The 22,733-nt window shown below is 35.9% G+C and overlaps 5 protein-coding genes across 6 annotated transcripts; 4 read left to right on the top strand and 1 right to left on the bottom strand.

Annotated features, from left to right (window-relative positions):
- The first annotated feature begins 303 nt into the window (after window positions 1-303).
- LOC149387048 (uncharacterized) lies at window positions 304-3,923 on the top strand. 2 transcript variants are annotated; one of them, XM_089621679.1, is made up of 4 exons: window positions 304-382; window positions 570-1,062; window positions 2,341-2,400; window positions 2,540-3,923. In XM_089621679.1, exons 2-4 carry the CDS (start codon window positions 592-594, stop codon window positions 3,560-3,562), a joined length of 1,554 nt encoding a protein of 517 aa, XP_089477805.1. In that variant the 5' UTR covers window positions 304-382; window positions 570-591; the 3' UTR covers window positions 3,563-3,923. The 2 variants fall into 2 exon arrangements, with proteins under 2 accessions (XP_089477805.1, XP_089477804.1); XM_089621678.1 differs by having other exon boundaries at window positions 2,341-2,433.
- A 1,042-nt stretch (window positions 3,924-4,965) lies between these two features.
- LOC149387047 (peroxidase superfamily protein) lies at window positions 4,966-8,987 on the top strand. The gene is made up of 4 exons (XM_089623856.1): window positions 4,966-5,392; window positions 5,599-5,778; window positions 6,541-6,703; window positions 8,241-8,987. The coding sequence occupies exons 1-4, from the start codon at window positions 5,189-5,191 to the stop codon at window positions 8,663-8,665; spliced, it is 972 nt and encodes a 323-aa protein (XP_089479982.1). The 5' UTR covers window positions 4,966-5,188; the 3' UTR covers window positions 8,666-8,987.
- A 414-nt stretch (window positions 8,988-9,401) lies between these two features.
- On the top strand, window positions 9,402-13,597 carry LOC149387046 (Lung seven transmembrane receptor family protein). The gene is made up of 5 exons (XM_089624101.1): window positions 9,402-9,875; window positions 10,778-11,714; window positions 12,045-12,140; window positions 12,265-12,401; window positions 13,150-13,597. The coding sequence occupies exons 1-5, from the start codon at window positions 9,658-9,660 to the stop codon at window positions 13,328-13,330; spliced, it is 1,569 nt and encodes a 522-aa protein (XP_089480227.1). The 5' UTR covers window positions 9,402-9,657; the 3' UTR covers window positions 13,331-13,597.
- Window positions 13,598-15,651: 2,054 nt separating this feature from the next.
- On the top strand, window positions 15,652-17,970 carry PYM (partner of Y14-MAGO). Its single transcript, XM_089621691.1, has 4 exons — window positions 15,652-15,998; window positions 16,459-16,575; window positions 17,279-17,518; window positions 17,612-17,970. Exons 1-4 carry the CDS (start codon window positions 15,798-15,800, stop codon window positions 17,747-17,749), a joined length of 696 nt encoding a protein of 231 aa, XP_089477817.1. The 5' UTR covers window positions 15,652-15,797; the 3' UTR covers window positions 17,750-17,970.
- Window positions 17,971-18,815: 845 nt separating this feature from the next.
- On the bottom strand, window positions 18,816-21,180 carry LOC149387044 (Ribosomal protein L10 family protein). The gene is made up of 8 exons (XM_089621587.1): window positions 21,035-21,180; window positions 20,352-20,517; window positions 20,163-20,253; window positions 19,964-20,022; window positions 19,625-19,685; window positions 19,348-19,438; window positions 19,190-19,266; window positions 18,816-19,105 (listed from the first exon to the last, which is right to left on the bottom strand). Exons 1-8 carry the CDS (start codon window positions 21,060-21,062, stop codon window positions 18,989-18,991), a joined length of 690 nt encoding a protein of 229 aa, XP_089477713.1. The 5' UTR covers window positions 21,063-21,180; the 3' UTR covers window positions 18,816-18,988.
- Window positions 21,181-22,733: the final 1,553 nt, after the last annotated feature.

Below are 22,733 nucleotides of genomic sequence, written 5' to 3'. Positions count from 1 at the left end.
TTCCAAAGTGACGAAAAAAAAAGAGAACCTTTTAAAAACTGTTGGTTTTTTATTCTAAGAATTTAATTTGATTTGACCAAAAAAAAAATCAGAAAGACAATCTGCAATTAAGTTGCAAAAGAAAAATATTAAATGCACTCGTGGCAAACTAAGAATATATTACAACACTGAAATAAATAAAATGAATCGCCAAACGTTAAAACTCATTTGTATTTGTCCAACTCGGGACACAAACACACACATAGCCGCGTGCGTATATATTCAGCAAGTGAACACGGAGCTAAAGTCTCTGTTTGGCTCACTGAAAAAAAAGTCTCTGTTTGGCTTACGAGGAAGAAAGAAAAAAGCTCTCGAGTAATTAGGGATTTTGAGAACTTCTCAGGTTTGCGATTCTCTGAGCCTTTTCGGATTTCAATTCGATCGTCGTCAATGCTCAATTAGATCGTCAATGTTGTGGTTATAACTTGGATTGGTGGTGTTTTTGGCGGGAAAACTCGAATGTGTGCGAAGGAACAATCGATTTCAATTGCGACGAATCTAAGTTCTCTTTCTTTCTCTTTTGATTTCAGTCACCGCTCGGATCGTGATTCCATGGAGAATTTCGAAGGAAACTACTCGAGAGGGACGAAGATCAAACTTCCGCTGGAGACGAAGGCGCACAGGCTGACAATCGGAGGTAGTCCTAATCGCGGCGAATCCCTAAGCCCTACGAGGTTCGACACCGAAAATGTCGGCCTTAACTCGCCGATCCTCCGGTACCTCTGCGGCGGAGGATCTCGATCGCCGCTATCGGTGGGGAATCTTGCGCCGAGAGGCTCACGATCGCCGCTCTCGGTGGTGGACAATTTGATCAACAGATCGCCTCCGCCGTCGGCGTACCGTACGCCGGTGAAGGCGGTGGACGGTGAGGAGGTTCTTGTGATGGACGGTCTTCCGTTTAAGAGAAAATCTAGGTTTTCTGGCTCGGAATCATCTGGTTCGTCTGGGAAGAGTCTCTTCAAGGTCGATATTTACCAGTCCTCTGAGAGTTCTGGTGATTTACGACAATCTCCCAAAGTTCAGGTCCGATTTTCTGATCATGCTTTGAATTAGTGTTTCGCTGAGTTATTTTCCTCGCTTCGCCGAATAAAGTGAACATATTTATTCTTCTAGGTCATAGATTCAGACGTCTATTACATGAAATTGCTAAGTACACGAGTTATATAGCTTCATACACTGCCAGTTTGAACTTTAAAGTAGCCCTAAAAATCATTCCTTTTTGTTTTTCGGTGCGTGTTTTATTTTCTTTGGGCCCTTATAATGTGCGAATAATAGAATTGGTAAGTCAAATGTTGTAACAAAATGGAGCAACAAGTATATAACTATAAGAGGGTGACGTGGCGAGGATTTGGGAAGAGAAAGAGTTGAGCTCTGTCCTATAAATAAATAATACTTAAGTTAACATATGAAACTACGCTATTCGGAAATCTATTTAAAAAAAAAAAAGAAAGAAAAAGATATCTTTCAGAGAGAATAGAGGGAGACAAACTTGGGTTCACCGAGTTGGGTTCTGGTTGAGACTTGTTGGAGAAGAAACCATTTTCACTGGTTAGTTCGTTCGGCTAATTCTCTTGTTTGTGTTGTTTGAATGCAGTTTTCTTGATGTAGTTCTTGAAGTTGATATAAGACTCTTTACTTGTTAGAGTTAATATTCTGGTTGGTTGCTTCAAATTAAACGTAACGTTCGAGAGTTCTTGGCATTGTATGATTTCTTCTATAACGTGCATTTAGTTCCAGTAGAAAGATCTCTCCGAAAGGCCAGTCTTTTTTTGGGTATCGACGCAATCCTTCCATTTGTAATATTCTCACTGTTTTGTGTACATGCAAGACAATTAATACACATTACGATATGCGTACGTATTCCTTGAAAAAACTTTGATAGAAATCAAGAACGTAAAACTAGTGACAAGAAGAAATGTGATTATTTGAAAACAACTATTTCGTTTCTCTTTGGCATTTTATATCAGACTATTTTGGACGTTTAAATTTTCTGGCTACTCTTCTCTTTGCCCTTGCAGTTTTTTTCCTCTCGTTTTTTTTAACAAACAGAGCACCATGTTATTGGGTATTTTTCTTTTCCCCACTGATTCTAAGTTTGATCACGCGTTCATTATTCTAAGAAACCCATTGGTTGAACCATTTTCTTTCACTACGGTAGTTTTGGTATTTCAGATTGATTTCTTGTGCCCGCGAGATGTGTCTCTAAAGCAATTAACTGGTTCTGTTCTAATAAACCAGCCTAAAATCACATTTTGATAACCCATTCATTGACACATTGTCTGTTTCTCTCCTTCTTAGCAGCTTTCTCGCGCGAAAGAAAACCAACGCCCAACCCGTCTCCCCATCAAGAACATTACTGAGGTAGCCCACGTATACAATACCAGTCGAATATCAGTAATCTATTTCTTTTTATTTTTCTTCTTCTTTCCTTTTCTGTCCCGCGACTGCTACGAATCTCATTCCTGTGATCTCTTTCTTTCTTTCAATGCTCTCTGTCCAGTCCCAAGTCAACGACGGCTTGAACTACGATATCCCGGGTCTATTTAACCTCAGCCCCGATTCCCTCTTCCTTCCTCAGTCACTATCACCGACATTCTCGGAATTGGGTGCTACACCGGCCCGAACAGCTTCACCCACAGAACCAAGGACTCCGGTCAGATCAGCCTCGCCCACAGAGCCAATGCCTCTTAAGTACTATGGAGGGAGTTACTGCCCAAGGGCACCAGCAGATCCCTTCTATTTTTCCCCAGAAATCCATACAACAAGAGAACGTCCAAACCCACTGCCCCAATACACAAGGCCACCGTATCAAAGTCAACCCCAAGTGTCCCCTACAACTGAACTACGAATACCCACGCCCCCCAAATCACCCGACACACACACCTCTCCGGACGAAATGGCACCACCGAACCCACAGACATCATTTCTCATCGATACCTCGGATTACCGAGAAGCATTCCCAGTGCTCGGCGCGAAGCTGGAGAACAAAACGGCGATAACCTCGGCCCCGACTCCGGCGATAGCCTCGGCCCCGACTCCGGCGATAGCCTCGGCCTCGACTCCGGCGATAGCCTCGGCCCCGACTCCGGCGATAGCCTCGGCCCCGACTCCGGCGATAGCCTCGGCCCCGACTCCGGCGATAACCTCGGCCCCGACTCCGGCGATAACCTCGGCCCCGACTCCGGCGATAGCCTCGGCCCCGACTCCGGCGATAGCCTCGGCCCCGACTCCGGCGATAACCTCGGCCCCGACTCCGGCGATAGCCTCGGCCCCGACTCCGGCGATAGCCTCGGCCCCGACTCCGGCGATAACCTGGGTTCTGTCTCCGGAGGTAATCTCGGCCCTGATTCATGCCGCTCAGATGATAGACCCACAAGCCCTGCCGGAGCGCTGGTCGCCTCAGCACGATGGGGTCAATATGGAGAGCAGAGGCGACGAGCACATCGACTTGGTCCTTGACTCTGGTTTCCGCACCGGTGCTCGGAGATTTCCGGTATTCTTGGAATTATGTCCTGACCCTTGAGTCCCGTGTCTAGAAACAGGGCTTGGTGTAGAGGCATTTGGTGGGCCGATTCTGATTGATCTCTCTGGACATACGTAGATACATACAATGCGTGGTGATTCGTAGTACCGTGCATCAATTTTCTTTTCTCGATATATAGTTTGCATAGGTTTGCTTTACTCGTTCGTCGTACGATATCCTTTTCACATAGATTTGGATAGATCAAACACACACAGAAACTAGATACTTGACATTGCATGCGTACGTAATGCCGATTATTCGTTGGGCTCGAAGACCCTTTTCCGTTATATTTTTCATCTTATAAGGATGGAGTTTTTCTTTTGATATTATGTTGAAGAGATGAGGATTTTGATTTGCTTTCTTGGACTGGCATTTGTTTCCCCTTCTTTCTCTTTGCTTATCACCATGAGCTTTTTGGAATTGTTAGAAAATTTGCAATGAGTATGACCATATATTATTCTTCTATTATATGATTTGTTAGAAGTTTTTCTTTTTGTTATAAAAAAGGAGTTTTTCTTCTTTTTCTTTTGATATTTTGTTGAAGAGTTGAGGACTTTGATTTCCTTTTTTGGACTGGCATTTTTTTCCCCTTCTTTCTTTTTGTTCATCACCATGAGCTTTTTGACTTCGTTAGAATAGTTACTTAAGAGTATGACCATAGGTATTCTCCTGTTACAGTCGTGTAAAGAAAAGGTGATGTGATCATTCGTTTTTATGGTCAAACTTTTGTAGTTCTTTGAGATTAGTCTATAGCAGATGAAGAATAAAATGCTCTATCTTAGACTATATATTAATAACTACTACACTACCAAAGAGAGAGTGTGCTATGATTAACCAGTTGAAGAAAGTATTTCCCATGGTGGTAAAAACTCAACTATTCAGTAATGTCTGTATTTGCAAACGAGGATGAATGTCATTTCAACCTAAATTTGCACATTACGTCCTTAAACCTGATTATAACAAATATTATTTCCGACAGAGGATCGTTTTGAGAAAAAGTGTTACACAAGTGTTCACAACCACCACTCATCTTTCTAATTAGCCAGTCCATTAACTATATATTAGATCCGTGTAGAAACCACCAATGCCTATTTTCGTTGTGTTCTAAATTTTGTGTCTTTTTTCCATTACGAGAAAATTATAGTTGAGGAATTTGACTAGAAACGAAGATGACAAAGCCAATGCACAAAATTTTATCGACACGTGAGACGTCCTAATAATTTATTGATAATTCATTGTAAATTCACCTAAAAGCTTTTTGTATCCACGTTGAGGTAAGCTAAAGTATCACGACTTATTATTTAATGTAATATCACTTATCTTTATTGTATTTATTGTACAAAGCGAGCAATGATATTTCAATCCAAATATATATAAAGAGGTAAAAAGCTATCGTCATACACCAATTCGTGAATCCAAACCACCGTGATATAAAACCCCCTACTATATTATTTTCCCCACCTACATAGTTATAATATATATATATATATACATATATCTCTTCGTCCTCTCTCAAATTCCCAAAACTCGATCTCATCTTTAAGAAAAAAACTATATCTATATAAACAAATATATAGAGTGTACCGAGAGAAAACCCTAAAACCAAAAGGCTTCATCAACAACACCATGAATTTTTTATCATCGATACTTTTCTTCACTCTGCTAGCTTTTGGCGTTTCTGAGGCTCAACAACTCAGAGAAGGTTTTTACGCGAGAACATGTCCGGCGGCCGAGAAAATCGTCCGCAACGTGGTTCTCGAAGCCGCCGATTCCGATCCCAACATGGCCGCCATTCTTCTTCGTCTCCATTTCCATGATTGCATGGTCGAGGTACAATATCTCTTCATTAATATACTTTTAACTTGATCATTACATTAGGAATTATGATATGTGAACTACAGTCACGGTGTTGGAGTGAGTGACTTAACTTAACTTGTTTGCGCGCGCGTGTGTGCGTACGTAGTATTGGACATGCAAAAGTGATGATATAGATATATATGTATGTGTGTGTATATACGTATATGCGTATATTATAGGGATGTGATGGTTCGATTCTGATTGATGGCATAAACGCGGAGAGAGGTGCGAGCGCACACGCAGGGGTGGGAGGGTTTGAGGTGATAGAGAGAGCCAAGCAAGAATTGGAGTCTGTTTGCCCTGGAATTGTCTCTTGCGCCGATATAGTCGCCTTGGCTGCTCGAGATTCCATTCTCTTTGTAAGAGTTTTATCTTTTATTAATAAAAAAATTGGTTACGCAAGCCACCTAAACTATAAATAATTTGTAAATAGCCAACTTGCATACGTGGCAGCCTATTAACTACCTAAAATATATGTTTGGTTATGTTAAATAAGACTTTTATTAATTTGTTAATAAGTTTACTTGGCTATTTACAAGAAATTAACCAAATGTGGGCTATATCTCAATCCACTATATCCGTGTGACTATATAACTTAATAACCCTTTATTAATTATCGTTTATTTTGTATTTCCATATATATATATATATATATATATATAATTTTCCTTTCTCATGATCAGTTCATTTTAACTCCACTTCATAGTCCAGATTACTTTTTTTTTGTACAGTTGAATTATGAGAGTAGTCTATAAATAAATCGGTATAAAAGAACACATGATAACGTGTTGTAATTTAATTGAAAGGGACACCAAAAAATATGATCCGCAATAAATATAAATGTAAATATCAAAAATTGAAATTTAAATCAATTATAGGTGATATTTTATCTAGTTGTGTAAATAACTAATTAAGAAGGTTAAATTACATTAAACTCAACTAAATGAAGTTTTTTTTTTCTTTCTACTTTATCATGATGATGTAGTTTAGAAGTTTAATACCATTAATTGCAAAAGTCAAAGGTTTAATTAAACAAACATTCAATTTAAAAAATATATGTAAAATAAAATATTTAATTATATATAATGAATATTCTTTAAGAAAATTTGTTTTTGAAATAGTCCGAGGGACCGAATTATAACGTCCCAACCGGACGGAGGGACGGGCGGGTTTCGAACCTCTTCTTAGCAAATGACATGCCGGATGTGCGAGATTCGGCTCAACAACTTAAGGACAAGTTCTTAAGGAAAGGCCTCACCCCAAAAGACCTTGTTGTTTTAAATGGTAACTTTTGTTTTTACTATTTAAATTGCTATTATTCTTTGTTTGCTTCATATCACCCTTTTCTTACACCGCATGCATTTTTTGTGATTTTCTGTTACAATTCAACTATGCAAGTGATGATGAGAGTAGGTGTACATGTAGGGCTCACTATCCACGTATTCACTTTTTTTTTTTTATATATATTTTTGGAAAATAAAAATTTACATGGACGTAATGTTTTATTCACGCGTAGTATGGGGACATTAAAATGATAACGTTTTAGGAAGATAGTACCCATGAAAGAAAATAATCGATTACTTTAGCGAGCGTTAGGTAAAAGAAGTTAAAAGCAAAGAAAAAAATAATGAAGAATAGAATGAGTTTATTGCGTGTGACTTTGGAAATGTGTTCTTTTTCACTTCCGGAGCTTATTGTCTCTTTGTGCATGTAAAACCACTGAAAAACAAAAAGGACTTACAATTATTTGACGTGTCACTTCCTCAAAAAAAAAAAAATTTATTTGACGTGTCACGACTCTCTTGAAAATCATGCGTGACCAAGAAGCGGTGTTAAGGTCCTAATGCATCAGAAATTGACTGATCAGAAAATAGGCACGGGCATTCTTTGTCAAGCGTGAATATTCATATACATACATACTATACACAATATATATATATATATATATATATATATATATATATATATATATATATATATATACGCATGTGTAGCTGTGTGTATGTTATGGTGTAAGCTGTGGAGTTTTAAAGTGCCATGCGTCCACGTGCATGTGCATGCATGTTAATACCTCGATTGACTAAACTTGTTGTGCTGTTGTGTCTATGAAAATTTAATTGGATAAGATCATTTTGATGAACCTAATTTATTTACAACTTAATATATGTGTTAATTTTATTAATTTTTTTAAAAAATATGTGTTAATATCGTTTTTTTATGACTCGAGATTAGAGAAGCTTATTATAAGTGGTGAAATAGTCCAACGAGCATGTTACTTTGTTCCTACAAATTAATTTCACGTCCTGGAAAACCGCCCACGCTGTATTCGTTTTTTTTTTTTTTTTTTTTTTTTGAAAGTTGCAACCAAGTATTATATAATAGCTAAGAGAAAAGAAACTAAGCTGCTAATTAAGGAACATCGATATAGCTAGCATAATATTTGGGCAAATAAATGTTGGAAAACTATAATCGATTTGTCTATATTGGACATGACAATGCCAATATGGTCGTCTCCAACTCATTTATTTTGATTATGAATACACTTTTTTGGACAAATTAACTTTAAGTTTCAACATCATCTAGAATTTTTAATTTGACTTAATATTAAGTATTAGATTCTACGTATAGCTCTTATGTTGTTTTATTTTATTTTAAATCGAAATAATGGTAGTTCCTAGTTCCTACTATATAGTGTATATACCACATTATTCATAGCCAACGGCACAATATCAATATTTGTGCATAAGAATATATTGAAAAATCTTAGATAATAATGCAACAATCTCTTTGTTATTTATTTATTATTATTATTATTTTACAGCCGCTCACACAATTGGAACCACTGCATGTTTCTTCATGCAAAATAGGCTCTACAATTTCTTTGGGCCCGGATCCGGATCCGACCCGGCAATAAACCCAAATTTTCTCCCGGTGCTCCAATCGCGTTGCCCTCCGAATGGAGACATCAATGTACGGGTCCCGATCGACGAGGGCAGCGAGAGAAAGTTTGACCGCCACATTTTGGAGAACATAAGGCACGGCCGAGCGGTCTTGGAATCCGATGCGCGGCTCAGAGAGGACTTTCAAACCGGTGCAGTCATCGAATCCTACTTTGGACTTTTCAACCAAATGTTTGGATCGCCTTTCGGGCGAGATTTCGTCGAGTCCATGGTCAAGATGGGGCAGATTGGTGTCAAGACCGGTTCGCAAGGCGAGATTAGGCGAATTTGTTCTCGTTTTAACTAAACCAAAAAAAAATTTAATATGAAGTATTGTTTTCTGGTTTGTTTGTACAAGAAAATAAAATTTGTCAACAAATGTTTGGTATTTGGGACAAGATATAATGCTTGTTAAAAGTGAGGTACCCTAAAATTTGTTTAATTTCATCTTAATGCTTATAATCTTAAATAAATTAAGTATGTTCACTTTTTTTGTTTATTCTTGTGAAGGACAATGCAGTTTATTAATTTTCTTTTAGATTATAGCGTACGTACGTATGGAAAATCTGTTTTAATTTGCTGGGACTAACGATCAATTACTCAACGTTATACTTGTTTCCCTCTTGAATTTTTTTTATAGTAATAATTTTTTAATTTAGTACGAGCGATATTTTGGCCCTAATCTATTAGAAAGGTCATTTATTGATCGATTTAATTTGTATCTTTTCGGTTGGTTTCTCAAAAGAAAAAAAAAAAATGAAACTCCACTCCTAATCAACTAAAAATATATGTATAAATTCAAATCATTTGTTTATAATTTAGAAAAATATCTTAAAAAAATATTGCATCTAAAATTACTTAATTTTTATTTAATGTTTAAAGATTTGTAGGCTGATAACATAATTCAATTCATTTATTTTATAAGATTATAAAAACAAATTACAAAACCCTTTTCTGTATGAAATTTTATAACAAAAATCATTGCCTGTATGAAATTTTGTGACAATATATAAATAAAGTAATAAAACATCTATTTATTTTCTCTGTTCTTCAAAATTATAATATAAAACAACAATTGATCACCCGGCAGCTCACTGGATTGACACGCGCAAGTGGTTGGCGCGTAAGATGACCGACACAGTGAGTCGACTCCGAGTCCGATCCCGAGTTCTGTAACAGCTCAGCTACCATTGCTTCTCTCTTACTCGCTCTCTCTCTCTACACTGACGCTCTAACAACTCTCTGTTCTTCTCCCTAATCCTAGCTCTTTCAACGATCTGTCTCTCGTCGACGACGACAATGGATATCGGAACACGAAATAGAAACTCCAACAATGGCGTCTTCAACAAATCTATCGTCTTCTTCTTGTTGCTCCTGTTCTTCGCCATCACAGCCACCGAAGCCTCAATACATATTTACCGGAACGAGACCTTCCGAGAAGTCGGAAATTCGTTCTTTCTCTCCGGCGGAAGCGAAGGCATCGCCGCTTCTCTCTCCGACGCCCGATCCTATATAAGGTAACCTTGTCTGCGTACTTTCGATTTTCTCTTTTCACAGATCTGTTTTCGGATATGAAATTTCGGTTAAATGCGGTGTCTATGAAGTAATTCATGATTCATCATTATTATTTTGTATTGACAATATTTCTACTTGGTGGACTTACCTGAGAAACAGAAAAATGAGTTAAGGTTCTCTATTTTGATTTGTCAATCTCTTGCATCGTCCTAGGTCTGGTTGTGGTGACCGAGAAAGCCTTTTTTCCCCTTAATCAATTGAATTGAGAGAGATTTTTTTTTTGTTGCTGAAAAATTAGAAGCTTTAGTAGGCAGTGAACTGTTTATCAAGTCTTACCTGACATCCCATCTCCGGTGCAGCTGAGGAAATCAATTCATAGCTTAGTTTTCTTTTGTGATGCAATATTTGCGGGGTTTAAATCTAGCTTAAACGGAAATGTAGTTCTCTAATGGTGAGATTAAAAAAAAAAAAAAAAAAAAGTGGCGATTAGTTTTGTGCTTGAGATTCTAAATGCCCTAGACAGTGGGCACAATGCTATAATTTGCTTTAAACGATTAGAATTTTATCTGGCATTGTGAAATCCTGTATGAGTAGAGTGGCAAACAGAACATATAACCTTTGAACTTTGTTGAATCGATTAGATTTTTTATCTGGCATTGTAAAATCCAGTGCGAGTATAATGACAAAGAGAACCTACAATCTACATTCTTGAATTTGTTTAAACTTAAAACGGTTAGGAATTTTATCGGGTACTCTGCTTCATTCATAACTAGTCACGTGAATTTTCAACCCTAGTATGGCATTTTGTACACGAAGATTTTGTACTCTGTTTTCATATTACAGTCATCAATTCAAGTTCTCCCTTTTTTCGATCTGGTCTCTGACATTCGTTCCTTCACTTCAGCTTCGCTAATATCGAGTTCCGGAGAAGCGAGGCTGCCACGAAGGCGCGCTCGCACTCGGAACAGAGCGACGGGCTGGTACAGATCGTAATTTTTGAGGCGGCCGACCGGAACAACATCGGCGGCTCCGCTTATGGTGGCCAAAGAGCGATTTGTTGCACTCCCGATCTCGCCAAAATCGAAGGCTGTAAGCAAGGCCAAATCTTGAGGATTCCTTCCGCGGCCGATACCGAGTGGCCTTTCGTTATCAACGCTCAGTTCAGCCGAAATCTACTCACTGCGAGCTTGGAAAACACGGAGGTCCCGATCCCGAGAACCGGGATGTACAACCTGATCTTCGTGGCGTGCGATCCGAAGCTCAAGGGTCTCGCGGTGAACGGGAAGACTCTGTGGAAGAACCCCGACGGGTTTCTCCCCGGAAGAATGGCTCCGCTGAAGAAGTTCTACGTCTACATGTCGCTCGCCTATTTGCTTCTCAGCCTGGTTTGGTTCGCTCAGTATGTCAGATTTTGGAAGGACGTTCTTCAGCTTCAGCACTGCATCGCGGCCGTGATTGGCCTCGGGTTGATAGAGATGATCCTTTGGCACATGGAATACGTGCATTTCAACAACACGGGAATTAGGCCTGTCTCGATCACGACTTGGGTCGTGACCGTCGGGGCCGTGAGGAAGACTCTCTTGCGGGTTCTAATCCTCTGTGTCTCGATGGGTTACGGGGTCGTGAGACCCACGCTTGGCGGTCTTACCTCGAAGGTGCTTCTTCTCGGGGCTACTTATCTTTTGTCGACAGAGTTGCTGAATGTCACCGAGTATGTGGGCACGATCAATGACGTTTCGGGCCGGGCGAGGGTGTTTTTGGTCCTACCAAATGCATTCTTAGACGCCTTTTTGATATTGTGGATCTTTACCTCTCTCTCAAAGACATTAGTGCAGTTACAGGTACGACAATCACGCCGTTGTATATCTTCTCTTCTCATTTATTTGGTTAATCCATTTTAGTTTTTTACGTTAATGATATTACAACTTGAAAGTATCAGAAAAATATTTAAAAAAATTAAAGACGCAATCTTTCTGTGACTTATACGCTTAAAGAACCCTTATGATTACATTATTTTCTGAACAACTCCTCCTAAGCATAAATATTTTAAAATTGCGTCCACGAATACTTTTTCCTATGGAATTTAATTCATGTTTAGTTATTGTCTCGAAAATTAAAGTAGTCTCTCTCTCTCTCTCTCTCTCTCTCTCTCTCTCTCTCTCTCTCCACAGGCTAAGAGGAGTTCTGTAAAGCTGGATATATACAGGAAATTCTCAAATGCACTAGCAGTTACGGTGATTGCCTCGGTTTCTTGGATAGCTTATGAGGTATGGTTTTAACATTCAGTTCAGCGAGTATCGATGTGTGTCCCGAATCTCATCTCACATATGCACTTTCGAAACAATTAATGTCCAATAATATCGTCATCAAATCTTGGTAATTTCTATACAGGTTTACTTCAAAGCTACAGACCCGTTTAACGAAAGATGGCAAACGGCTTGGATCATCACGGCTTTCTGGGATGTTCTTGCGTTCGCGTTGCTCTGCGTTATCTGTTATCTCTGGGCACCTTCTCAGAGCTCCCAGAGGTACACACACATATCAGATAATTTTTCCATTCTTGGCCATTTGTATGTGACATACGTATGTGTATGTGATAGGATCTCAGGGGGTGAAAATTCTCGTGATAGTTAGTAGTTCAATAAAAGGGGGATTTAGAATTAGAGGTGTGCAGAAAAATCGAAAAATTGTAAATTGGACCGGACCACTGGTTTTTTTTCCACCACCGGTCCGGTTTAAATTTTTAATCCAGTCGGGTTTGACAACGGATTTTATCGGATCCGGTCCAGTTTCAAAATTTGAGATCGTGGTTTAGACAGGACCGGTCCTAAACTTTTACATTTTTTAAAAATAACTCAAAAGACATTTGAACCTACTAATTTGGGGTGGACATCCTAATGAATAAATGATTCTGTTACTATTGTTCTTTTTCCTATTCTATTATTAAATTTGTAAAAAAAAAAAAAAAAAAAAATGGAAAAATGGATTAAATTGGTCCAAACCGCACCAGACCAGTCTAAAACGGTTTGGTCCGGTTTAGTTTATTCTCTTAAACGGTCCATTCTGGTCTCAATTTTTTCCGACCGGTTTCGTCTAGTTTCGAAACCAGACCGCGCATAAGTTAGGCTATAACAAAAGTCAGAAATAATCATTTGGGGAGAGTTCCGGGTCTCTCGAATACCCGGGTTTTTCTTGTAATTCATATCGCTTTATCGAATAACATGGAAAGTTAGTATGAATATGTGAATTGCTTGCTTTAAACATTCATTCCCAAAGGTATGCTTACTCGGAGGAAGTCGGAGAAGATTCTGGCGATGAAGAAGCGGAGCCTCTTACAAGTCGAAAGTCAGAGGGTGATGTGGGGCTAGTCAAGCAAGAGAAGGAGAATGTCGGTGATGCTGAGAATTACGACGAGGAAAGCGATGAAGAAGAAGAAGAGGAAGATAAGAGGGAATAAATAAGTAAGAGAAGAATAAGAATTTTCTATACTTCTTTTTGTACTTAAAATATTATTTGGAGATAGCTCTTCACTTTAGTAGGCGTTAGAGTTGTAGGATTTTGTACGAAGATGTATTATAGGTTTTTCAGTTTACCTTGGTCCGTTGTGTTTACTTGTGTACGTAACATTATTTTTATTAAAATGGTTTTTATCCGATCCGGTTCGGTTTCAAAATGAGACCGCGGTTTAGACCGGACTGGACCTGGTCCTAAATTTTAAGTTTTATTTTTATATTTCATTTAATTACTCTTAAGACTTTTAAACTTCTGATTTGGGGTGGACATCTTAACTAATAGATGTTTATGTAAATATTTAAAAACAAATTTCTATTGTCTTATAAAATCTGTAGAAAAAAAAAATGGTATAAATCGGAACAAATTAGACCAGGCTGGTCTAAACGGCTTGTACGAGTTTACTTTACGTTCTTAATTGGTCCAGTCTGGTTGCAGTTTTTTTCGAACCGTTAAAAAAGACCCGTCTCCTAACCCGTTTTTAACATTATTTTGGGTGAAATAGGTGTTTTACTTTTATGATAGTGACAAGTTAATGAAATGAAGGTGGTTTCTCAGGGATGGTATTTATTTCAATCAATTTTCTTCTTCTAATAATGCTGTAGACCAACTGTCTAGTTATATTCATTAGATTGATCTTTATGATTAGCTTATATTTTCTTTTTCTTTTAGTTGAAGTCTCAACTCCATAGTGTGCCCTACAAGTCGACTTAATAGTTAATCCATGATCTATTATTTGAATTGAAACAACGGCTTTAATTTTATATTGTTTTTAATTTAAAGGAAAAATTAAAAATATTCTATCTAAAATTATACTTCGGTGAAAGATAATCGGTAAGTAATATTTTAAATCCCCTTCAAAAAAAGCACGCTATTAATTGAGGCCAAGTTTAGTAATTTCTTTTATCCAAATAAGAAGAAAAAAAAATTATGTTGATTTTTTTTTTTTTTTTTTAAGGATAATTTTACTGTCAGTGAAGATTGAACTCACGATTTTCATTTGGAAGTCATGTGGAATTATCAATTAGACTATGTTAAATAACACAAAATTTTTATTGATTGTTGACAAGGTTTGAGTTTCGTGGTAATTTTTTTTAGTGTATCGGTACATTATTTATATATCTTTTTAATTTATTTTCTAGTAAATTGCTTTCATGATGATTCGAATTCTTCTCTGTATTTGAGGGGTGGAGTGTTTATCAATTGAACTAAGTCCTCTCGTCATTTTTATTTATTTATTAGGATGTAGTGTTATACATGTTTATATTCCATACTACCAATTCCAAATAAAACAACTTTTATATCACCGCACTACTTGAATTTTATTTTAATATTATAGTATTGGTTATTAAGATTTTTATTATTTGTTGTTTTGATATGTAATGCATTAAGCCTTATTAGTCTCTTATGTCTATAATTAACACACATGTTTATATGAATTTATTTTTTATATTTGTTTTTGAACACCTGTTTTGATTAAAAAAAAAAAAAATACCTGTTTTGATTTGTTCGTGAATAAACAACGTATTTTTCGGTAAATAATTTATCCATTAATAACAAGTAAGTTAGTGACGGATCCAGGATTTCAATCAAGGGGGGGCAAATTTGAGAAATATTTTTTAGGAGGGGCATTATTGAAAAAAAACTTACAAATTTGGGTCAAAAACATAATTATTAATAAAATTTAGGGGTAAAATTATAAAAAAATATAAAAATTTGAGGATAAAAAAATAATTTTCAAAAATTGAGGGGGGGCATTGGCCCACCCTGGCCCCCACCTAGATCCGTCGCTGAGTATATGTCATTTTCTTATTTCTATGGTGGTATGCTCATGCGTTAACATTAAAAATAACTCGAATTTTGGTCGTTAACTTCTCATCGTTAATTGTTATTTAATGTGTAGTCTAAGTGTCTAACACATTAAATAACAATAAATTTATTCTAAAAAAATAAAACTTATATAAACGTAAATTTGAACATCTTGATACGTAAATAAATATATATTTTTTAAAAATAGGCTTAAATAAGTTAAATATTTTTTTTCTTTTGATATTATGCACGAATTACCAACGAGTTGGACTAATATACGCGTTATAACAAAGTATCAACAAAGAAGTACATTTTTCACTAATTTTTATCAATATCTTACTTTCTTTTCTTGTTCCATTAATTTCGTCACAAAAAATATTATCAAATAACTTCAAGACCAAATAATGGTAATGAATAAATAAATCCTACAAAAAATAATAATAATAAATAAACAAAACACAATAAAGAAGCTAAACAATGTATAAACCTGACTCATCTTGGCCTTCTTCTTCGCCAAATTTACACGGAGACCGAGAACCGCCATTAATGAGCCCGAACCTCCGAAACCACAACGACCTCGCTAGCTGATCTATCCTAGCTCGGCCATGGCGAGCGGCAACAATGGCGGCGGAGAGGAGAAGCAGGTGAAGAAGCAGATGTCTGATCTAAAGAAAACCCTAAAGGAAGGAGAGAGAATCCTCGCGCCGACTCGCCGGCCCGACGGAACTCTCCGAAAGGCTATTCGAATTAGGGCTGGCTATACACCTCAGGAAGAGGTCGCAATTTACCAGTCCAAAGGTGCTTTGGTACGAAACTCCGATTCTTCTCTATTCCTCTTGTTTCGTCGCTCGGAAAGTGAACAATTATAGAGACTGCTGTTAGTGAAGTTCTGCGAACTTTATTTGTGATTCGCCGAAAAGCTCTAAGAATTCAGCTAGAGAGTGTTACTGTTTGTGATTCTATTAAAAAAAATTAGGTTTTTATTTATTGTGTTTAGGCCTTAATTTTGTGTACAGTCACGCAAACCTTGTCTCTTTGGTCTTAATTTGTACTGATAATATGAAGCATTGTTGTGATTGGCATAGAGCTTTTGTGAATTGAAGTTATAATCTTTGTTGTCTACTTATATTTTTTCAACAGAAAAAAGTTTGATTTTACATGTTTTTTACCGATAAAGTTTGAAAAATATGCATATATGTTTGCAATTTTCGTTTAAAAAGATATTGTTATGTAACATGGCTGTTTGTAACTTTCTTTTGAATACAGATGAAAAAAGAGATGGCCTCGCAGGATGGTCCTCCGGGTTACGATCCAACGGTGGATGCGAAGCCAAAGACAAAGAATGTTAAGAGAAACGAGAGAAAGAAAGAGAAGCGCTTACAGGTACATTAAGTCCCATCCAAAGAGTCTATTCCCTTTCCTTTTATGAATCTTAGGAAAATACTTCAATCAGATAAATATATTTTGGTCATCCAATTGAAGCTACATTGTTGCGCGTCTTTGCATACGTTTTGATGAATTTAAACTGCGAAAATAAATAGTGGAGATCCATAATAATTAGTATAAGATAAAAAAAAAAAAGTGGAAAATTTATGAGTATCGGACCAAGCCTTTTTGTATTCTACGACGTGGATAAGGGTTATAATCCTTGAAGCCGTGTTCTTGGCTGACAATAAAGAGTTTCATACACGTCCTAAAGATTGTAGGGTTCATACAGATTTTCAGTGAACGATGGATGAGAGTGAGATATTAGATAGAATGATAATTATTAGATAAGTAAGGGGTTGAATATATAATCAGGAAAATGGAGGAAAAATTCTAATCTTTCGGTAAATCTCTCGGGATTTTCTGGTAAGTCGAATGTGTTTTCAGAAATACAAACGCTTCCTTCTTTGATCCAAAATCGATTCTGTGATTTTGGCTAACGTTCTGCTGATTATTTTGTTGGTTCCTGTCAATATCCTTGATTTGTATCGTCGTGCGATAATTAATATAAAAAAAAAAAACAAAAAGTAGGTGCAATCATGGCAACCTAGGATTAATATATTTTTGCAGCTCTTGTCAACTTCTTTGTTCCTGGTTTCAGGCTGCTCTTGATAAAGACAAGAATGTGGAACAAGTGGATGGCGAGGAAATAAAAAACGAAGAAACTGTGCCTCATCAAAATATGGCTTCCGAATCGGAATTATTGACGACTCAATTGAGTGAGCTTGCTGTTTCCACAGAAACCACAGCAGTTCTACCTCCCTCTGACCCGACAGAGGATTCAAATTCCAGCGATCCTGTTCAAGATATCGATAAACGAATTCGAGCTCTCAAAAAGAAGGCAACTTTTATCACCCATATGAGTCACTTTTTCGGGGGTCGAGCTTTTGAGCTTTTTCTTACCTTGACTTTTGAATTGTGGTTTCTGGTGCAGATTCGACTCACTGAAGCTCAAAAAGAGAAGACTCCGCAAGTGAAGCCGGAGCAATTGGAGAAGTTTTCGAAGCTTGAAAGCTGGCGTCAGGAATTGAAGCTTTTGGAGGATAGAAAAACTGAAATAACTCAATCTTGATTAGGTTTTTGTGTTAGTATGAAGAAAGATGAAACCATGTAGTTTTTATTTATATTCCATTTTAATTTTTCTCACTTTTTGGTTTCTGTTTTCATGTAAGCTTTAATTTATTAGTGACAAAACAGAAATGTTTTGTTGTGAAAACGAACTTTCACTGCTCATGTATTCATATTCCGCACTATTTATTTCCATTGATGATTTGGGTCCATGTTTGACTTTCACTCCTTGCTCACTTTCAACACAAATGTCTCTTTTGAATCTCTTGTGTAGATGGAATTCCGAGAGTACCTCGTCTTTTTAAAACTTTCCGGCCCCGTTTGGTTAAGTTTTCCATTCCTGTTTTCTGTTTTCTGATTCTAAATTCTAGAAAACAGTTTTAGAAAAACTGTTTGGTTATAAATTCAGAAAACAGATTTAGAATCATGTTTCTGTTTTCTTTGAAATTTGTTTAGAAAACAGAAAACAACGAAAAGTTGTTTTCTATTTTATCTCTATACAATTGAATGAAAAACATAACTAAACAACATTTAAAATATTCCGAAACGTAATTCTAAATCTGTTTTTTAAATTTAAAAATTAGATTCAGAAAACAGAATTTAAAAACAGAAAACGAGTTTAGAAAACTAAACCAAACGGCCCCTCCATGTTCTTATTTTCTAAATGAAATGATAATAATTGTAAATAATAAGTAAAATTGAAAAATAATAAAAATATTGTAAATATAAGTATTTATGAAATAAAAATAGATAATGAGGTGGGGTAGAGAGTTAGAAAAGGTGTTCAGACTTACAGGAGATAACTTTCTTTTTCTCTCGAGTATTGAGATTTTAACGCCATGTAATAAATATTTATCATCATTGCTTGTGTTATAATTCCATTGGCTAACGGCTCCAAGAAGCACTTTTAACTTTCAAGTCAAATTGACTATTCTGCAACTCTGGGTAAGCATAATGTCATATTGTCATGTAATGGAATGAATAACGCAACATCGCATAAGAATAAGATTAGTTGTTTTCTTTTTCTGTATAATTATATTTTCCATAGACGATTTAAAAAAGCTCACCAATGATGAGATACTTAGAATGAGCCATTCAAGAGCAAAACTATTGATACATACACACCAGTCAGACGAATCAAAAAAAAAAAAGCGGAAAACAAAATTCTGATGATCAATAGCACAATATTCCAAAACATGCATAGTAAACTAGTAAAGTAAATAAGCTAGAAAAATCGTTGTGTTTAGGAAGATTCGATATCTGAGTCTTCGAGTCCTTCGGCATAAAGTTCAAAATCGTCCGGACTCCATCTGCAGATCAGGTTCAGTTTAAAAGGAGCCATCTTGATCCCCAATAACCTCTGCATAAACCATTCAATTAAAATTTTAAGTCTCTTATTTACCATTAAATAATATTGCTAAATAGGGGGAATATGAGACCGTACCAATATGCGAGAAGCCTCGGGAGAAATGGGCTTTCCTTCTTCACAAACGACAAAGTCCGCAACAAGCTCAACAGTCCCTGTACAAAACAAGATTAATAAAATAGGTAAATATAAAAACAGACAAGGGATTTGCTAATATCAAACACAGATATACTGACCCTTGTTCATACGAACTGGCATCCCTTGTTTGCGTAAAAAGGGTTCCATCTCATGGGTGAACTGTTCCAATGGGCCTTCTTTTAGGTCGACCTGAAATATTTAAAACCCACATTAATGAGACTGTGACATACACTAGAAAAATCGAACGGAATAATATAGAGTTGACACCACCAAGAAGTTTGCAAGTTCGTAATCTTAGTTTCAGACTCTGACAAATCAAGTGTGTACTATCACTAATTACAACTTAATTAGTTTAAACTTGAAAAGGAAAGATACATTTTCTGTTGCGAGACTCCCGGTCCTTGCAAAGTCATAGTCTTTGTATTCATTAAACAGCCTGCAAAAATGTTGAAGAAAGCGGTTATATATAGCAGAAAATTATCAATACCGTACTTCATTACGAGTACAAGTACTCATCTTGAGTTTAAAACCTTGATTCTAAATTACGTGAAACCACTAAGCTTTTGGAAAAGGATATAAAGTTAGAAAGAACTAAACTAAGGTTAACATAATTGCTATCTTTCCCTAGTTTCTTTAAACTTATTCATTTAGGTCCACAACTTTTAGCAGCAATTTCAAATGTACAGACACTATAATCAAAAGCACAATCAATACCTTTCGACCTCTTCTTTTGACATGTTAGTACACATCAGTCCAGAATCTCCACGCAGAAGCTAAGGGAGTAACAAAAAAGAAAGGTATAAGCCAAATGTTTGCATAGAGTCCAAAAATGCAGAGAGTAACACATAGGTTTAATCCAAAACTTTTTGCAAGTATTTAAAAAGCTATTGGTTAAACAAGTTATAATTCTTACCCTAGAAACTTTGTAAACACCGGGTCTGATCTCTTCAGAAGCAGATCTCCCTAGAGCCACTTGCATGACTTTGTTCGACCCGAGGAAAAACCTAACAAGCAATAATCAGACCACAAATATATACATCAGCATAAAAATAGCGACCATTCAAGACCATACAAAACATCATTCGTGGTGAATTTAAGTTACCTGCTCGTAGACTTGTGTTGCTCTCTGAACTCCTTGAACTTGAGATTTCTCATGTTCTCGAAAGAGAACACGTACAAAGAACTGTATTCCTCCGCGGCTTTCCTTATTGTTTCCACGATGGCTTCTTTGTGTTCTCTTCCTTTCTTCTTCGTCTTTGATAATGTAACTGCATTATTCACAAGAAAAAAAAAATCAATTAGTGCTAACTTTCAAGTCACTGATAGCAGAGAATCCAGAATTCCAGGCCGATTGTTTAATAAATCTCACGAACGAGGAAAAAAGACATGGAATTCGGTTACATACGCTACAAAGCACCGGAAAAAAATAGAGTATTTCTCTGAGCAAAAAAAAAAAATAGGTGCGTGATATTCATTTCAAGTTCGAGCCTTTTTTTCCTGGTCAAACATTCAACATTTACACACTTAAAACGACGAGCACATACAACATTTACACAAATACATCCGAGGAAATAAAAATAGATTTTTAACAAATTCAAAATAAAACACTCGATAACCTCAGTCGATTTCGTGTTCGTAACTAAACTCAATTCTACTAGCTTGTTACAATCAGATAAGCTTAGTATTTCTCGACGACAGTTTTTGTAGCAGTAAACAAACAATGAAAGCAAAAACAAATATACTACAGAGAGTAGCGAGGTACAAGATGATACGATAAAAACTGACCAGGTCTGTCACGCTTCGATTTAGGCATTTTGTAATCCTTGTTGAAGAAGACGAAGAAGAAGAGGAAGAAATAAGGGCGGCTCTCAAAACCCTAATTTCAGCTCGGAAAGGGTTTTTCTGAGTCTGAATAAAAGGCCAACAATTTTGTAGGCTTTCAGTAAATTTATTTAAACTACATAAATACCCTTAAACTTTACAGGAATATCATAAGTTCCCTAATATTATTAGTGTTATTCAGAACAGTTCTGTTATTGTTTATTGTTCCGTCGTTATCCCTCAAAATTTAATTCATGATAAAAATGTCCTCAATACAATTTGGAAAAAAAAAATAGGGGTAATTAGGCCAGTAACTAGTTCACAATCTTTTTAAAAAATAACTCAATTTTTTTTCTTCATTTTATTAGGAAAATAATCCACCGCATCAAAGTTAATCTAATTAATTGAACATATAATTTAATTAATTTTAGTCTGATGAACTATTTCTCTAATAAAATAAAATTGATCAGTTGCAACAAATAATCGAAAGAAATATATGCCTTATTTTGACCTCAGTCGTTAAAACAGTATAACTATCTAGTAATTATGATTTTTATAAATAGCTTAAATTAAGGTAAGATATATGACATTGAGAAAATTGAGTATGAGTTAGACTACATTTTTGGTATAGAATAATCTACCTATACTTTTTTTAATTAAGGATAATCATTCTATTATTTCAAACAATTTATTCGTAAAATTTTCCCATCAACAAGTAATACCAAATAATGTGAACTAATACACCAAAAAAATCATTGTATGTACGTTGGAGACCCTTGACGTAGTCTGCGGCATATTTATCGTGAGCAGTGGATCTTCTCCGATAGTCTCTTTGGCTCTTTCCCATCTCGGAGGAATTAACCTCACATTTGCATACGCTATATATAAAAAAAAAGAGTATGAGTAATAAATAGCTAGTTAACAAATTATTTATATAAAATAAAAAATTACCATTCTCGGATGATGATCACTCATTCATGCGAGTCTTCGGAGTGTTTCGCTAACAATGACTTAAAAGCCATTATTTAATATATGCACTTAAAACTCGTGTTCAATCAGAACGTCCAAACATTCAGTTGCATAAATCAACAACAATGCAGTATTTTTCAAGGACTTCATATATAACATAATTTAACATACTAAATAATGTGAACTAATATAACATAATAGGCCAATAGTTCAATAGTCCACATTCCTTTTAAAAAATAGATCTAATTTTATTTTATTAGGAAAATAGTCAACAAAGCCGAAGTTAATTAAATTAACTTCGGCTTGGTAGACTATTTATCTAATAAAATAAAAATTTGAGTTAGATCTTTGAAAAGAAATAGATAATTGATTAATTACAACAAATACTTGTTTATATCTTGCATTTTAAGGTATGAAATTTGGTGAAAATTTATAGTCATATAACAAAGTTGTGGGTAAGAAGATAGACTTTTTTTTTCCTAGCAATTAGATCAATAAATGAATCTTAACAAATAGGTAAGTTCTTACTTCATTTTTATTTTTATGTTTATAAAAAAGAATACTTCATTTTTATTTTTGTATTCCTTCTTCAATACGCTATTATTATAGATCCCAACAATGACCTTTTCAATTATTTTTGGTTAATTTTGAAATAGATAAAAGGCGGGCTTTACAATACACTCGCGCCTGTATA

The sequence above is a fragment of the Urtica dioica genome, chromosome 8 (assembly GCF_054948205.1).
Source record: "Urtica dioica subsp. dioica isolate 48M chromosome 8, U.dioica_male_clone48M_v1_H2, whole genome shotgun sequence".
Taxonomy (NCBI): domain Eukaryota; kingdom Viridiplantae; phylum Streptophyta; class Magnoliopsida; order Rosales; family Urticaceae; genus Urtica; species Urtica dioica.
This window is presented reverse-complemented; position numbering and strand designations above follow the sequence as displayed.

Coding starts and splice junctions, on each gene's coding strand:
- LOC149387047 (XM_089623856.1), top strand. CDS start 5,189: ATGAATTTTTTATCATCGATACTTTTCTTCACTCTGCTAGCTTTTGGC. Junction 5,779..6,540: donor CTCGAGATTCCATTCTCTTT/GTAAGAGTTTTA, acceptor TTTTTGAAATAG/TCCGAGGGACCGAATTATAA. Junction 6,704..8,240: donor AGACCTTGTTGTTTTAAATG/GTAACTTTTGTT, acceptor ATTATTTTACAG/CCGCTCACACAATTGGAACC.
- LOC149387048 (XM_089621678.1), top strand. CDS start 592: ATGGAGAATTTCGAAGGAAACTACTCGAGAGGGACGAAGATCAAACTT. Junction 1,063..2,340: donor GACAATCTCCCAAAGTTCAG/GTCCGATTTTCT, acceptor CCTTCTTAGCAG/CTTTCTCGCGCGAAAGAAAA. Junction 2,434..2,539: donor ACAATACCAGTCGAATATCA/GTAATCTATTTC, acceptor CTCTCTGTCCAG/TCCCAAGTCAACGACGGCTT.
- LOC149387044 (XM_089621587.1), bottom strand. CDS start 21,062: ATGCCTAAATCGAAGCGTGACAGACCTG. Junction 20,254..20,351: donor CAACACAAGTCTACGAGCAG/GTAACTTAAATT, acceptor ATTGCTTGTTAG/GTTTTTCCTCGGGTCGAACA. Junction 19,106..19,189: donor CCGAGGCTTCTCGCATATTG/GTACGGTCTCAT, acceptor TGGTTTATGCAG/AGGTTATTGGGGATCAAGAT.
- PYM (XM_089621691.1), top strand. CDS start 15,798: ATGGCGAGCGGCAACAATGGCGGCGGAGAGGAGAAGCAGGTGAAGAAG. Junction 15,999..16,458: donor ACCAGTCCAAAGGTGCTTTG/GTACGAAACTCC, acceptor TTTTGAATACAG/ATGAAAAAAGAGATGGCCTC. Junction 17,519..17,611: donor TTCGAGCTCTCAAAAAGAAG/GCAACTTTTATC, acceptor TTTCTGGTGCAG/ATTCGACTCACTGAAGCTCA.
- LOC149387046 (XM_089624101.1), top strand. CDS start 9,658: ATGGATATCGGAACACGAAATAGAAACTCCAACAATGGCGTCTTCAAC. Junction 9,876..10,777: donor GACGCCCGATCCTATATAAG/GTAACCTTGTCT, acceptor CCTTCACTTCAG/CTTCGCTAATATCGAGTTCC. Junction 12,402..13,149: donor CCTTCTCAGAGCTCCCAGAG/GTACACACACAT, acceptor TCATTCCCAAAG/GTATGCTTACTCGGAGGAAG.